We start from the raw sequence: 14466 nt of genomic DNA, 5'->3' as shown, positions 1-14466 counted from the left end.
GGATTATTTTGGAATTCCTCACTTTGATATCTTGTTATATTGATGGATTTGTAATTTTGTGTATTTCATTTTTGTTTTTACCTCTTTGGTTCCTGTTGGGGGTTAAGCTAAAGCGGTTGGACCAGAACAGTTCTGTTCTGTGATTGGTTGTAAGAAGGCAGGGCCTGATTTAGCCCCGCCCACCCAGCAGAGGGTCATGAATTTGCTATTATTATGTGACATGTTCAGATTTTTTTTTAGCCTGCAGGGAAATCTTGTGTTAATGTGCAAAGTAATAAATCGTATTTTATGCCCATAAAGCTGCTGTCCTGTTTGTCCCGTGACCAATCAGCTGATCGCCCTTACAGGTCAGCTGATCGCCCTTACAGGTCAGCTGATCTTACAGGTCAGCTGATGGCCTTTACAGGTCAGCTGATCTTACAGGTCAGCTGATCGCCTTTACAGGTCAGCTGATCGCCTTTGCAGGTCAGCTGATCGCCTTTGCAGGTCAGCTGATCGCCCTTACAGGTCAGCTGATCTTACAGGTCAGCTGATCGCCTTTACAGGTCAGCTGATCGCCTTTACAGGTCAGCTGATCGCCCTTACAGGTCAGCTGATCTTACAGGTCAGCTGATCGCCTTTACAGGTCAGCTGATCGCCCTTACAGGTCAGCTGATCTTACAGGTCAGCTGATGGCCCTTACAGGTCAGCTGATCTTACAGGTCAGCTGATGGCCCTTACAGGTCAGCTGATCTTACAGGTCAGCTGACCTGAAAGACTAGGCGGATTTGGAACATCGTTATTCGTTTCAGATAAAAGCATCAAACATGTTTTTGGCAGTTTCATTTATTTAAAACTAAAACAGCTGAATTTTTTTAAAATCTCTAAATGTGAGAAAAACAAACAAATCTTTTATCCTTCAAACAAAAGAAAAATGATTTCAGCAAAAGTTTGGAAACAAAAGAAACCAGCTGTTAATCAACAGGATTAGATGAATCTGTGGCAGTCACCTGACCTCCAGAGCTCCGATTTTCTCTCTGGGCCCATGAATGCATCATTTCCAACCCAGGACCGTCCGGCCTTCCCTACGGAAGGTTTCACTCCCAGAATCAGGATTTGATTTAAATTGAACTGGATGTCTGAGGATGATCATCTCAGCCACTTCCTGTTTCCTGTCGAGCTGTCATGACGACCGTTACCGTGGAGATCGTGTCACCAGACAGAAGAAACCCGAGCAGCTGGTATTGATGTTGTAATATTTAATTCATGGTGCTACTGAGCGCGCTCAGAGCTGAGGGATTGATCCGTTCTGAGCGCGCTCAGTGTGTTTATCAGCTGATCTGTGAACGGTTCTGCTGTGAGCAAAGCCCCCCCCCCCCCCCCCTACACACACCTGTCCAGTTCTCCCTATCTGGTTTGACAGCAGAACCTGCGGGTCGAGCCGCACCAGCCTGTTCTTTCAGACCTTCTGAGAATCGGACTGACCCATTTGGGCCGGTCGCTGGGGGAGGGGCTGAAGTGGACACCTGGGAGGAGACACTTCAGCTGGAGACATTTAAACCGACCGATCATCAAAACAGCTGATCAGGTTCTGAAGCAGCTCGCTGGTTCTGGACGGGTTTCTTTCCAGAGTCAGAGCCGATCCAGGTAGCACCAGAGCTTTGTATATCAGGTCTCCGTAAGGTCACCGGCCCAGGACACGGCACCGAGTCTGAACTGGACTCGGACAAGCAGCCCACTCTGATCGGATCCGTTGACCGCGCCGGGGTCAAAGGTCACAGCGCCGCTGCTGAATAATGCATCAGGTCCTCGTCGAGAACAAAAGACAGAGAAAGTCTTCGTGTTGGTGATCCAGAGACGAGGGGCCGAGCAGAGGACAGCCATACCCTTGGAGCCTCTGACTGGGGACAAACCAAGTCCAAGGGCCCAAAGGGACCTGGGGACCGGAGGAACTCGGAGCAGATGCTGATGAGGAGGAGGACGAGGCTGAAGGCTTTCTGACATTCCGATCAAAGGAAAGAGAAGGGGGATCAGAGAACCCGAGCCGACGCACAGAGCCTCCCGCCAGCAGCCGTCGCCATGGTGAACACGGGGATGCAGCTGATCAGCTTCACGTGCGCGGTGACGGGCTGGATCATGGCGATCGCCGTCACGGCGCTGCCTCAGTGGAAGGTGTCGGCTTTCATCGGCAGCAACATCCTGACGTCGGAGATGAAGTGGGAGGGCATCTGGATGAACTGCATCTACCAGACCACGGGTCACATGCAGTGTAAGACCTACGACTCCATGTTGGCGCTGCCGCCGGACATCCAGGCCGCTCGCGCCCTCATGTGCCTCGCCATCTTCATGGGCTGGCTGTCCTGCACCGTGTCCTGCTGCGGAATGAAGTGCACCACCTGCGCCGGAGACGACCGCCGGGCCAAAGCGGGAATCGCGCTGGCAGGAGGAATTCTCTTCATCGTCACCGGCCTGTGTGTTCTGATCCCGGTCTCCTGGACCGCCAACACGGTGGTCCAGGACTTCTACAACCCCAACGTTCCCGTCATGCACAAGCGGGAGCTGGGTCAGGCCATCTACCTGGGCTGGGCCGCCGCCGTCATCCTGATGATCAGCGGCGCCGTGCTGAGCAGCACCTGTCCGCTGATGGAGCGGGGCGGCCGGTACCGTCGCGGCTACGTCGGCCGGAGTTTCGCCAACTCGCCCGCACCGGAACCACCGAAACCCATCATCTCCAACAACGTCCCTCTGAAGGAGTACGTCTAGGGGGGGGGGTACCACTAACAGAGTGACCCTTTATTTATTTATTTATTTACACACAGGACTGTGTGTGTGAGTGTGTGAGTGTGTGTGTGTGTGTGTGTGAGAGTGTGTGTGTGTGTGTGTGTGTGTGAGAGTGTGTGTGAGAGTGTGTGTGAGAGTGTGTGTGTGTGTGTGTGTGTGTGTGTGTGTGAGTGTGTGTGTGTGTGTGTGTGAGTGTGTGTGTGTGTGACAGAGACTGAACTATTTGGCGTGCTAGCTTGTTAGCGTGTGCGGTGCAGGCTGTAATCTCTCCAGATCTTCACACAAACTTCTGGTTTTCAAATAAAAGCGTTTGACATTAAGAGCTGGAAGCGTCTTGTGTCCTCGGGTCGGGTCGGGTCGGGTCAGCGAACCCTCGCTAGCTCACTGAGGCTGGATGAAGAGAGAGAGTCTGCAGAGTGAATCTGAAAAGAGACAAAATCCAGCAAATCGGACCGTTGGGAGACCTGAACATGGGGGTGGGCTCTGGTCCACGTGTCACGACTCACCTGTGATCTGTTGATCGGCACTCGGAGACTCCAGAGATTTCCACCTTTTGGGAGCAGATTCCAGCAGAAGGAGTTGGTCCGGCCTCAGCGTCTGCAGCAGAGCTTTCCTCTGTAGGAATCTGAAGATGAGTTCAGGGAAACGACAACAGCAGGATAACGGGAATGCCAGGAGGCCCACAGGAAGGATACTGCTGCCTGTAGAAGCGCTCAGCGTCCTGGATCCACTGCAGCATGTCGGCCAGAGACGGGACGGTGGCCGAGCGCTCCGTCAGCATCGTCAGGTCCACAGAACTCTGCTGGTACTGCTGCAGGAGAGCAGAGGCCTGGCTACTGATGGAATCTCTGATGGACTGCAGACGGCACCTGGAGGAGGAACACAACACATGGACCGTCAGAAGATGGGTCACGAGCTGCTTCACAATAAATAACTAAAAAGATGAGAATAAAATGGGAGAAACAATTAAAAAGTAAGTGGATCATAGTTATAACGTCCAGCTAAGATGGATAGCCAACGCGCATGCGCTCCATCATAACCCTGGAACGGGTGTTGTTCTACTTCTGACCACTAGATGTCAGTATCACCCCGAAGCTCCGATTATTGATGACAATAACTAACGCTGACGTACGTTTATTTCCCGCCAGCGTGGTTCTGAGGGCTCTGACTCACATGTTCTCACCGAGCCTCTGGAGCACCGTGTCCGCAGCCTGCAGCAGCTTGACCCGCAGCAGCTCCTCCAGCTGCGGGAAGACTCGGAGCGGCGTGTCGAGCAGCTGGACGCGGGTCAGCGCGCTCATCTGCTCCGCCAGGTTCCCCAGAGCCTCCATGAGCGGGCTGCACTCCTCCAACACGCTCCTCCAGACCTCCCGCTGCTTCTCCAGACTCACGAAGCTCCTCCTCAGCGCCTCCTGCAGCGGCTCGGACATGCTCCGGTTCTCCTGCTCGAACCCGTTCCTACTTCACGCACGTCTCCACGCGGCAGCTCACGTCTAGAGCCCGCTTCCGGTCTCCGGATGTAAACAATGACTTATGATGCGTTCAGGGCACCTCAGAAGTCCGAGCTCTCACTCGAGCTCCATTTCAACTCCATCACCGTTGACCATATAAACAACACGTGTGGGGGGTGCAGTCGTTAGGGTGATCTAAACTCTAGTCCTGTGATTCATTTGTAGTCGGCAGTAATTCTAAATGATGCAATTTTAATGTTTTATATAGTCTAAAGACAGGATTACGTCATTTGACAAACACGGAATTCAGCAAAGTTACGGCTACAGTTCAAAAGTATGTTTTATGTAACAAGTGTAGGAAATTCCTACTTTATACGTTGTCAGTGAACGTAGCATGGAAAAGATCCAGTAGTTAGGAATGTTTTTATTTATCCATGAAGACAGCAGTGCGTGTCGGAACATAACGTACACCCTGTTAATAAATAATAAACACAGTTTTAATGGCGCTTAAACACGTTAAAGACCACAGCGTTTATTTTCCACCCTTTACATTTAACAATGTTCAGTTTTACAAACGGAATAAAACTACTGAAATGAAAGAATGAGCTTCAGTAAACTTTGTTCTTGTAAAAGAAAATGATAGAATGAACACATTAATCATTCAGTAACAATCTTCCTGTTTATAACACGTAAGTCAAAACCTACACACACCTATTCATATTTAGCTGTTCTTTAAGTCCCGATCAAGGACCAATTCATAAAGATATTGATCCAATAGAAACTCACAACGAGGAAGAACGGAACGTTTGTTGGTGAAACAAAGTTTCCGTCAGAGCTCTGCGTGCAGCGCGAGCCACAGAGACAGCTGTTGCCATAGATATGTATATATAAACATTTATGTTTATATAATAAACATAAATACAACACATAAACATTTATGTACATATGGCTGTTGTCACCGAGTACCCTAATAACGTGACTGTTACTACACCCCAAGCCACGTGATGGCAGTAATGCACGTTTGCCAAGCGCTGGTAAACGCCTCAGTGTTGTGACGCAGTAAAAACGTACGTCCTCATTGGCTGACGTGTCCCAGCGCAGAATTTTAAAACGTCTAGTAGGAAGAAGTAAGCGGCAAAAGAAACGCAGGTGACTTTTCTCTAATTTAAGGCTGATAAATCGGATTAAAGTGATGTTTTATCAATTTTATAAGATGTGTGAATAAATGGTCGGTAGAAAAATCCGCGCGAAGCCCTGATGCTAAATAACTAGCTAGCGCAGTCAGCGGATAACGTCCTCGTGCCTGCTCTTTTAGCTAAAGCTTATCTTCTGTGAAACGGTTTCAGACTCTCTGGACTAAATCCTTCCACTCCGCGCTGACATGGCTCCACGGAAGAGAACCACCAGGCAGCAGAAGAACAACCCGAAGGTCGCGAAGATCGAAGCTTTTCTGCACGACTACGACAGCGAAGGTGCAGAATTAGCCTAAGAACTCAGATGCTAGCAGACACTCTCTAAAGGGTCTGGGTTAGTGAGCGCTAACCCGAGTTAACCAGAACCCGTTACTAGCAGACTCTTACTGGGCTTCAAGTCACTCAAACGCTGGAATTTGTTGTTTTGAAGGATTAAAAAAAAGTTTTAACTTCAAGCAGAATAACTGACTTTATGGGACGAGGAAGTGAAAAGAGTTTGTGTGTGTGTGTGTGTGTGTGTGTGTGTGTGTGCGCGCGCGCGCGCAGTGAAAACCAGGGTGGACCAGCTGCAGGGGCAGTTGGAAGGCCTGCTGAAGGACGTGGACAACCGCTACGACATGGCTCTGATCAAACTATCCAAAGCTGAGCGACAGGCCGTCTGGTTGGAGCACTGCAGTAAGTCCTCCTCACACACACCGCTGAGCTCACCATGAAGCGGGTCAGAACCAGCACTCTGAGCTTCTTCTCAGACTGACTGTCACCAGAGACACCCAGGAGGAGCATTCCCGTCTTTTACTTCCGGTTTCTGTACAGGTGCTGAAAAACCCAAAACCCCAGAAGTCAGCGACACAAAGGTGAGTTCCCCCGTCACCGCCAGAGTTTTCTTCTGCTTGTGAAGAGGGTTGTCCTCTAGTCCAGTCTCAAGCCATCCTGGATGAATGAATCTACACCAGGGCCCTCACTGATCAAGCGTCTTCTGTTCCTGCCTGTGACGGAAACTTAGAACGTTAGAGCGAACGGTCAAAGACCTGATTTAAGAAACGTGCGGTGGCGTCTCGCACGCACGTTCCGTACCCAGGTGCTCGTGTCTGTTGGGTTAGGGAGTAACCGATCCGCCATGATGGCACATCAGATTCCCGTCGGTCACACGCGTCCATTATTGGTTTTAGCTCCAGTTATCTAACAGCCGTTCCCCGCTCCACCTCTAGATGCTGCTCCTACGCATGGTCACCGCTGTTCTTGTGATTAGGAACAGGAGTACAAACGTTCCACGCACAGATCTGTTCTAAGTACGGCTGATAAACGAGGGCCCAGCTCCTCCAGGGATCCTATCCAGCGTGTTGTTTCTCTGCTTCAACTCACCCTTCATGGTTGCTGGTGAACCACCTGCTGAATACAAGCAGGCGTGTTGGAGCAGAGGGACCTCTAGAAGCTGCCGGATGGCGGTTCTGGAGGCCTGGACACTGCTGACTTCCTGCTTTATTTGTGTTTAAGCAGAGAGAAGAGGAGGATGCGATCTGCGAGAGCGTCGTTGCCGACGACCACTCCGTCCTGAAATCCATCCAGAAGAGTAGGTTTGTGTCGGCGTAAGGTTCTGTTGAAGGAACAAAGTTGAGCTGTTCCTGTCCCTTCTGACTTGCAGCGGTGAAGAAGAAAGGTGGAGCCTCCTCAGAAGATGAAAACCTGCTGACCTCAAAGAAGGTTTCTGATTTTCTGGTTTTTACCCAGAATGCATCGCTCTGCTTGTTTCATAGGCTTTTTATTTTAGGGGAGAACAAGCAAGAAGCCCCCGTCCTCATCAAAACGATCCAAGGCGGTCAGCAAACAGAGCGCCGTCGTCAGACAGTGAGTGTGTTTCCTTAGCTGAAGCTCCGCCCCCTCAGGTGTGTTGGCTCTGACTGTGAGTGTGTGCAGCTCCAACAGGAAGCCGATGGTCACTCCTGCCAGATCCGTGCTGGACTCCTCCCTAATGATGGGACAGACTCCTCTCATCACCCCACGCTTCGACCCCAGGTAAGCCTCACCTGGCCTCCGAGGGGCGGTCCTTAAACGCCTCTCCCCAGAGAAAAAAGGGAGACAGCTCGACTTTCAAAATAAAACCTTTTCATTCTGCCAATCAGTGTAATGAGAGCCATGTGATCAGTTCCATCTGTGATCGGCTGGTCAGAACCTCTGATTGTTTTGGTCCATAGAAGCTTTTACTGTGCCCTGGTTCTGGTTCTGGTTCCACCAGTTAAACCAGAACCAGCGCACTCGGTTAAAGGTGTGGAACGCTCGTTTAAGCTGCGGTGGTCTCTAGTAGGAATGAATGACTTGTAGGTCGTTCTCAGGGGACTGAAAACACTGGTGCACCATTTCTAGAAACAAGCAGCGAGCCAGATCAGAGCTGAGCTTCGGAGGGCGGGATCTGGAGTCTTACTTCCTGATATGTGGACATCTCCGCTCTGATTGGCTAACAACAACACGACTCCAACACTGACTACTCTGCATCGTTGATATTTTATCTCCTCCAATAACACAAGGCTGGAGGAGTTCTGCTGTGTGGTGGATTTGCTAATGCTAATGGTTAGCTTATGCTAGCCAAGGCGTTGTCTAGTGTTGACTATTGAATAGTTTTCACTTGATACCGGTTCCTAAACGGTAATTAGATCGGTACAAGAAAACACGTTCAAATGACCCCACGACTTTTGGGTGTTGCAAAGGTCACCCCTGGGTGATGTCACCCCTGGATGATGTCACCCCTGGATGATGTCACCCCTGTGTGATGTCACCCCTGGATGATGTCACCCTGGGTGATGTCACCCCTGGATGATGTCACCCCTGGGTGATGTCACCCCTGGATGATGTCACCCCTGCGTGATGTCACCCCTGGATGATGTCACCCCTGGATGATGTCACTCCTGCGTGATGCCACCCCTGCGTGATGCCACCCCTGGATGATGTCACCCCTGCGTGATGTCACCCCTGGGTGATGTCACCCCTGGATGATGTCACCCCTGCGTGATGTCACCCCTGCGTGATGTCACCCCTGGATGATGTCACCCCTGCGTGATGTCACCCCTGGATGATGTCACCCCTGGATGATGTCACCCCTGCGCGATGTCACCCCTGCGTGATGTCACCCCTGGGTGATGTCACCCCTGGATGATGTCACCCCTGGATGATGTCACCCCTGCGTGATGTCACCCCTGCGTGATGTCACCCCTGCGTGATGTCACCCCTGGATGATGTCACCCCTGCGTGATGTCACCCCTGGATGATGTCACCCCTGCGTGATGTCACCCCTGTGTCAGAAACAAGCACATTCGCTCCTGATCCGTGGAGATTCCACGGTGCTAAAACGGATGCGCTCCTCTTCCTCTTTAGGAGGAAGGTGCCACAGCTGTGCCTGCAAGCCCACAACATCTAAACACCTCCTCATTTGTAGTCCAGCCAACCCTGCCGCTGCTCACATGGCTGCGGGTACGATTACGCTCTGAGTTTTGAGCTGTGTCGCTTTTTCTAACAGTTTTTCAGACCTGCTTGACGTTTCCCATCCTGAGCTTACCTAGCGAGCACCTGTGGTAAAGCTCAGCTGCTAACCGTCGTCTATTTTCACGTTCAGCCTGCATCAGAGTGACCCGTTAGAATCAGACAGAACCATTAAAACGTGGTTTTTCAGGGTTTCATCCCTTTAATGAGAGGGTGAGGTGTGGACGCTGCTGTCGTTCTGCGTTAGTACCTCCGGCCCGGTGCCTGATTCACACCAACTACAGAACGGGTGCGGTCTGGTTCCGGAGGCACCGTTGTCGTTTGGCTGAGCGTCTCCAGATATCCACTCCGGCCAGAACACCAAATCCGAGTTCACGCGATAACGCCGTATAAAGAGATGAGCTCTGTGGTCCGTGTGGATCTGGCGTTGGATCCAGACCGACCCAATCAGGAGACCGGGAATTGGAACCTGCATCCGAGTCCCTCGGTCCTGTTGAATGTGTCCCAGTCAGCATTCGTACTTTGTCTCCTCAGACTTCCTAAAACTCCCGTGGTGAGAGTTCCTCGTCACAAAGAGAAAGTCTACAGCATCTCCGTCAACGGGTCTCCCATCGCAGCGGGAAGTCAGGACATCGTCATCAGCGTTCCTGTGGGGAACGGAGAGGTGAGCGTGAGCGGACCTGTTGGAGTTGTTGAACTGAAACACTTGGTGTTTGTGTGACTCGGACTGGAGGATGTGTCCGTGACGGACTTGTGATCTGTGCTACAGAACCTGCAGCTGCTGGCCAGTCAGATGGACTCGGTGGACCTGTCCCTGCTGGACGAGACGGCTCTGAGAAGCATTCGACATCTGCAGGTGAATGATCAGCTGTTCCAGAGTGAAACATCTGGACCCATGGGGCGGGGCAGCTAGGTGCTGCAGCCAATCAAATCACAGCATCCTGTTAGAGGAGCGTGTCCTCGTCCCTTCAGAGGACACGTCAGGCTGCAGACCTGAGCATGAATCTGGAGTGTTGCTCACCACCAGGGCCGTAACGTAGCGGCCATGATGACACCGCTGCTGTGGAGAGCCTCGTCTCCTCCCGTTCTGGTGAGCTCCGGTCCCTTAACCGGGCTGAACCGGGCTGAAGGGTACTTCTAACCCGCTCTGCCTCAGATGCTGGAACACTCGTGCTGTACTTCTACTATGCTGCTGTTTCTACCACACCTGCCCGGTCCTGTGAGATTCATCAGCTGGTAAAGTTCATAAGTAGCATGGCTACAGCAGAAATCAGCACGCTGCATATGTGACATCACCACAGAAGCCCCTCCCCCAGCATAGCTGCTATTCACCACATGACCAGATTCATGGTTCTTTCCTCCTGAAGGATTTGTAGTTCACTCTAACACACCAGATGTTCTGTCCACACTCACACGCACACATTCACTCACACACTCACACGCACACATTCACTCACACACACGCACACAGACACGCACGCACACACACACTCACGGGCACACAGACGGACACACTCACGGGCACACAGACGGACACGCTCGCACAGGCATGCACTCACACGCACACACTCACGGGCACGGACACACACATTCACTCACACACACACACTCACACGCACGCACACACAGACACGCACGCACACACACTCACACGCACACACTCACACACACACACGCACGCACGCACTCACACGCACACACTCACGGGCACACAGACGGACACACGCTCGCACAGGCATGCACTCACGTGCACGCACACACTCACGGGCACGGACACACACAGACACACACACACGCACAGGCATGCACAGACACACTCACGTGCACGCACACACTCACGGGCACGCACGGACACACACGCACAGACACGCACACACGCATGCACACACACGCACGGACACACACACAGGCATGCACAGACACGCACACACTCATGCACACACACGCACACACTCATGCACACACACACAGACACACACACACACGCACAGGCATGCACAGACACGCACACACTCATGCACACACACGCACACACTCATGCACACACACGCACACACTCATGCACACACACGCACACACTCATGCACACACACACAGGCATGCACAGACACGCACACACTCACGCACACACTCACGCACACACTCATGCACACACACACGCACAGGCATGCACAGACACGCACGGACACACACACACACACACGCACGCACAGACACGCACACACGCACGCACAGGCACGCACGCACAGACACGCACACACGCATGCACACACACACACACACACGCACGCACAGACACTCACACACGCATGCACACACACGCACGGACACACACAGGCATGCACACACTCACGCACACACTCATGCACACACACACAGACACACACACATGCACAGGCATGCACAGATACACACACACGCACAGACACACGCACACACACATGCGTGCACACACACACGCACGCACGGGCACACGCACGCACAGGCATGCACAGACACACACAGCATGCACAGACACTCACACACACACATGCACGCACGTACAGGCATGCACAGACACACACACACACACACACACGCATGCACAGACACACACACACACGCACGCATGCACAGACACACACGCACAAACAGACACACACACGCACAGACAGACACACACACACACACACACATGCACGCACGCGCGTGCACAGACACTCGCTTGCACACGCATGCATGCACAGACACACACACACGCACGCACAGACACTCACACACAGGCATGCACACACACGCACGGACACACACAGGCATGCACACACTCACGCACACACTCATGCACACACACACAGATACACACACACGCACAGGCATGCACAGATACACACACACGCACAGACACACGCACACACACATGCGTGCACACACACACGCACGCACGGGCACACGCACGCACAGGCATGCACAGACACACACAGCATGCACAGACACTCACACACACACATGCACGCACGTACAGGCATGCACAGACACACACACACACACACGCACAGGCATGCACAGACACACACACACACACGCACGCACAGGCATGCACAGACACACACACACACACACGCACGTACAGGCATGCACAGACACACACACACACACACGCATGCACAGGCACACACAGCATGCACAGACACTCACACACACACATGCACGCACGTACAGGCATGCACAGACACACACACACACACACGCACGCATGCACAGACACACACGCACGCACAGACACACACACACACACACACACACGCACGCGCGTGCACAGACACTCGCGTGCACACACACGCATGCACAGACACACACACACCCACGCAGACACTCGCACACACACGCACATGCACGCACAGACACTCACACACACGCGCACATATACGCACAGACACACACGCGCGCACGCATGCACAGACACACATGTGTGCATACACACACACGCACAGGCACGCACAGACACACACACGCATGCACAGACACACACATGCATGCACACACACTCACACATGCACACACACACACATGCACAGACACACACATGCATGCACACACACTCACGCACAGGCACACACAGACACACACACACACTGCTGAAGCTGAAAGGTATCTTAGCGGCTTGATTAGCTTCTGTAATGACGTGCTGCTACGGACACAGGTTAGACAGGTGACACAGGTCAGACAGGTGACACAGGTTAGACAGGTCACACAGGTTAGACAGGTCACACAGGTTAGACAGGTGACACAGGTTAGACAGGTGACTCAGGTTAGACAGGTGACACAGGTCAGACAGGTGACACAGGTTAGACAGGTGACACAGGTTAGACAGGTGACACAGGTTAGACAGGTGACTCAGGTCACACAGGTCAGACAGGTGACACAGGTTAGACAGGTGACACAGGTTAGACAGGTGACACAGGTTAGACAGGTGACACAGGTCAGACAGGACTAACGTGAAACGGCACGTTCATTTAAAAGGCGTTTCATATTGAACAGAAATCCAAACGTATTTACATTTCCTGTTCTGTCCCAGTCACGTGATTATGAAGAACTCGACTCCCATTTCACGGGAATCCCGCAGGACTCGCATGACCCTCTTGGATCCTAAAAAATGTTCTGGCGAGGAGGTTTCCCGATCGTGTTTCCCGTCACGGATCAAAGATCTGATTGCTTTTTCTTTCCTCTCTGACAGAATCGCCTGACGGCTCTGTGTGGGACGGCCGAGTGACTCCATCTGACCTTCCGTGTTCTAGTGTCCGGGTTCTGGAGCGTCCCGAAGTTCTCCTCTTGTCCCTGAAACCTAAGAACATTCAGAACTTTAGTCCTGTAAATATTCACTAGTCCCTGTTTTATGTTCAGTCTGATCCTGTTTTTGGTTTTAGTGGCGCTGATGTTGGTTTGTACTGATTTTTACTGGTTTATACTGGTTCAGACTGGTTTATACTGGTCTGGTCTGGTTTATACTAGTTTATACTGGCCTAAACTGGTCTGGACTGGTTTATACTGGTTCAGACTGGTTTATACTGGTTTATACTGGTCTGGACTGGTTTATACTGGTTCAGACTGGTTTATCCTGATTCAGACTGGTTTATACTGGTTCGGACTGGTTTATACTGGTTTATACTGGTCTGGACTGGTTTATACTGGTTCAGACTGGTTTATCCTGATTCAGACTGGTTTATCCTGATTCAGACTGGTTTATACTGGTTCAGACTGGTTTATACTGGTTTATACTGGTCTGGACTGGTTTATACTGGTTCAGACTGGTTTATCCTGATTCAGACTGGTTTATACTGGTTCAGACTGGTTTATACTGGTTCAGACTGGTTTATCCTGATTCAGACTGGTTTATACTGGTTCAGACTGGTTTATACTGGTTCAGACTGGTTTATACTGGTTCGGACTGGTTTATTGGTAAATGAAACTGAAAGTCAGTAAATAAAATTGACTGAAAATCAGACGTTTGAGTTTGTGCTTCAACAGAAAAATGATAAAAGCCAGAAATGAAACTGGCCCGTTTGTTGTTCCCAGTGGGACGTCTCACCTGTCCACAGGTGTTCTGAAGCCACCACCTTGGTCATAGTCAAGGCTACTTGTGGACACAGACTCTGAGGGTTCTGCAGTCTACCGGGTCGGGACCAGCTGTGTGAGACCAGCTGTAGTTCTGGCCCGTAAGCAGCAGGTGGAGATGGTGCATCATAGATGGTTCTGGTGTCTGGACTCAGACCTGCTTCTGCTCTCACCGGACCCTTGGACCCAGTTCCTTTCTGTGAGGTTCTACCTGAATGCTGTCGGGGTCACAGGATGGAACCCTGCACTCTGACCTTCGGGGACACCAGAACCCTCCAGTCAGAACTGGGCCCGTCTGGGTCAGAACATATCATGAGTCTTATGCGTCACATGCTGGACCTTCCCGCGGCCCCAGAACAGTCCATCTGTCTCCGTCTCACATGTTCTGTCTCTTGTGGAGCGGGCTGATGTGTTTAGCAGAGCGTGTGGTTCTGATCATCGTTAGAACCTGAACATCTGCTCAGGTTCTGCATCTGTTCTCTCATTCTCCGAGTGGGCAG

The 14466-nt window shown here is 51.8% G+C and overlaps 3 protein-coding genes across 4 annotated transcripts; 2 read left to right on the top strand and 1 right to left on the bottom strand.

Annotated features, from left to right (window-relative positions):
* The first annotated feature begins 1827 nt into the window (after nt 1-1827).
* cldn35 (claudin 35) lies at nt 1828-2884 on the top strand. The gene has a single exon (XM_070547335.1). It carries the CDS (start codon nt 2059-2061, stop codon nt 2740-2742), a length of 684 nt encoding a protein of 227 aa, XP_070403436.1. The 5' UTR covers nt 1828-2058; the 3' UTR covers nt 2743-2884.
* A 68-nt stretch (nt 2885-2952) lies between these two features.
* On the bottom strand, nt 2953-4299 carry airim (AFG2 interacting ribosome maturation factor). Its single transcript, XM_070547336.1, has 4 exons — nt 3934-4299; nt 3456-3629; nt 3267-3385; nt 2953-3182 (listed from the first exon to the last, which is right to left on the bottom strand). The coding sequence occupies exons 1-4, from the start codon at nt 4188-4190 to the stop codon at nt 3142-3144; spliced, it is 591 nt and encodes a 196-aa protein (XP_070403437.1). The 5' UTR covers nt 4191-4299; the 3' UTR covers nt 2953-3141.
* A 971-nt stretch (nt 4300-5270) lies between these two features.
* Nucleotides 5271-13272, top strand: cdca8 (cell division cycle associated 8). Of its 2 annotated transcripts, none has more exons than XM_070547334.1 (11): nt 5271-5360; nt 5558-5683; nt 5951-6079; nt 6218-6258; nt 6902-6974; nt 7047-7105; nt 7173-7249; nt 7319-7417; nt 9410-9539; nt 9645-9731; nt 13089-13272. In XM_070547334.1, the coding sequence occupies exons 2-11, from the start codon at nt 5593-5595 to the stop codon at nt 13122-13124; spliced, it is 822 nt and encodes a 273-aa protein (XP_070403435.1). In that variant the 5' UTR covers nt 5271-5360; nt 5558-5592; the 3' UTR covers nt 13125-13272. The 2 variants fall into 2 exon arrangements, with proteins under 2 accessions (XP_070403435.1, XP_070403434.1); XM_070547333.1 differs by having other exon boundaries at nt 6899-6974.
* Nucleotides 13273-14466: the final 1194 nt, after the last annotated feature.

The sequence above is a fragment of the Nothobranchius furzeri genome, chromosome 19 (genome assembly GCF_043380555.1).
Source record: "Nothobranchius furzeri strain GRZ-AD chromosome 19, NfurGRZ-RIMD1, whole genome shotgun sequence".
NCBI classification, from domain to species: Eukaryota; Metazoa; Chordata; class Actinopteri; order Cyprinodontiformes; family Nothobranchiidae; genus Nothobranchius; species Nothobranchius furzeri.
Note: the sequence above shows the minus strand (reverse complement) of the source record. Positions and strands in the feature narration are given on the sequence as shown.

What these genes read in the sequence shown, in the direction of transcription:
- cldn35 (XM_070547335.1), top strand. Translation starts at nt 2,059, where the DNA reads ATGGTGAACACGGGGATGCAGCTGATCAGCTTCACGTGCGCGGTGACG.
- airim (XM_070547336.1), bottom strand. Translation starts at nt 4,190, where the DNA reads ATGTCCGAGCCGCTGCAGGAGGCGCTGAGGAGGAGCTTCGTGAGTCTG. An exon ending in CAGAGGCTCGGTGAGAACAT is followed by an intron (nt 3,630 to 3,933) that starts GTGAGTCAGAGC and finishes TTCCTCCTCCAG; the next exon opens with GTGCCGTCTGCAGTCCATCA. An exon ending in TGCCGATCAACAGATCACAG is followed by an intron (nt 3,183 to 3,266) that starts GTGAGTCGTGAC and finishes GTCTCTTTTCAG; the next exon opens with ATTCACTCTGCAGACTCTCT.
- cdca8 (XM_070547333.1), top strand. Translation starts at nt 5,593, where the DNA reads ATGGCTCCACGGAAGAGAACCACCAGGCAGCAGAAGAACAACCCGAAG. An exon ending in ACCTGCTGACCTCAAAGAAG is followed by an intron (nt 7,106 to 7,172) that starts GTTTCTGATTTT and finishes TTTTTATTTTAG; the next exon opens with GGGAGAACAAGCAAGAAGCC. An exon ending in TTCCTGTGGGGAACGGAGAG is followed by an intron (nt 9,540 to 9,644) that starts GTGAGCGTGAGC and finishes TCTGTGCTACAG; the next exon opens with AACCTGCAGCTGCTGGCCAG.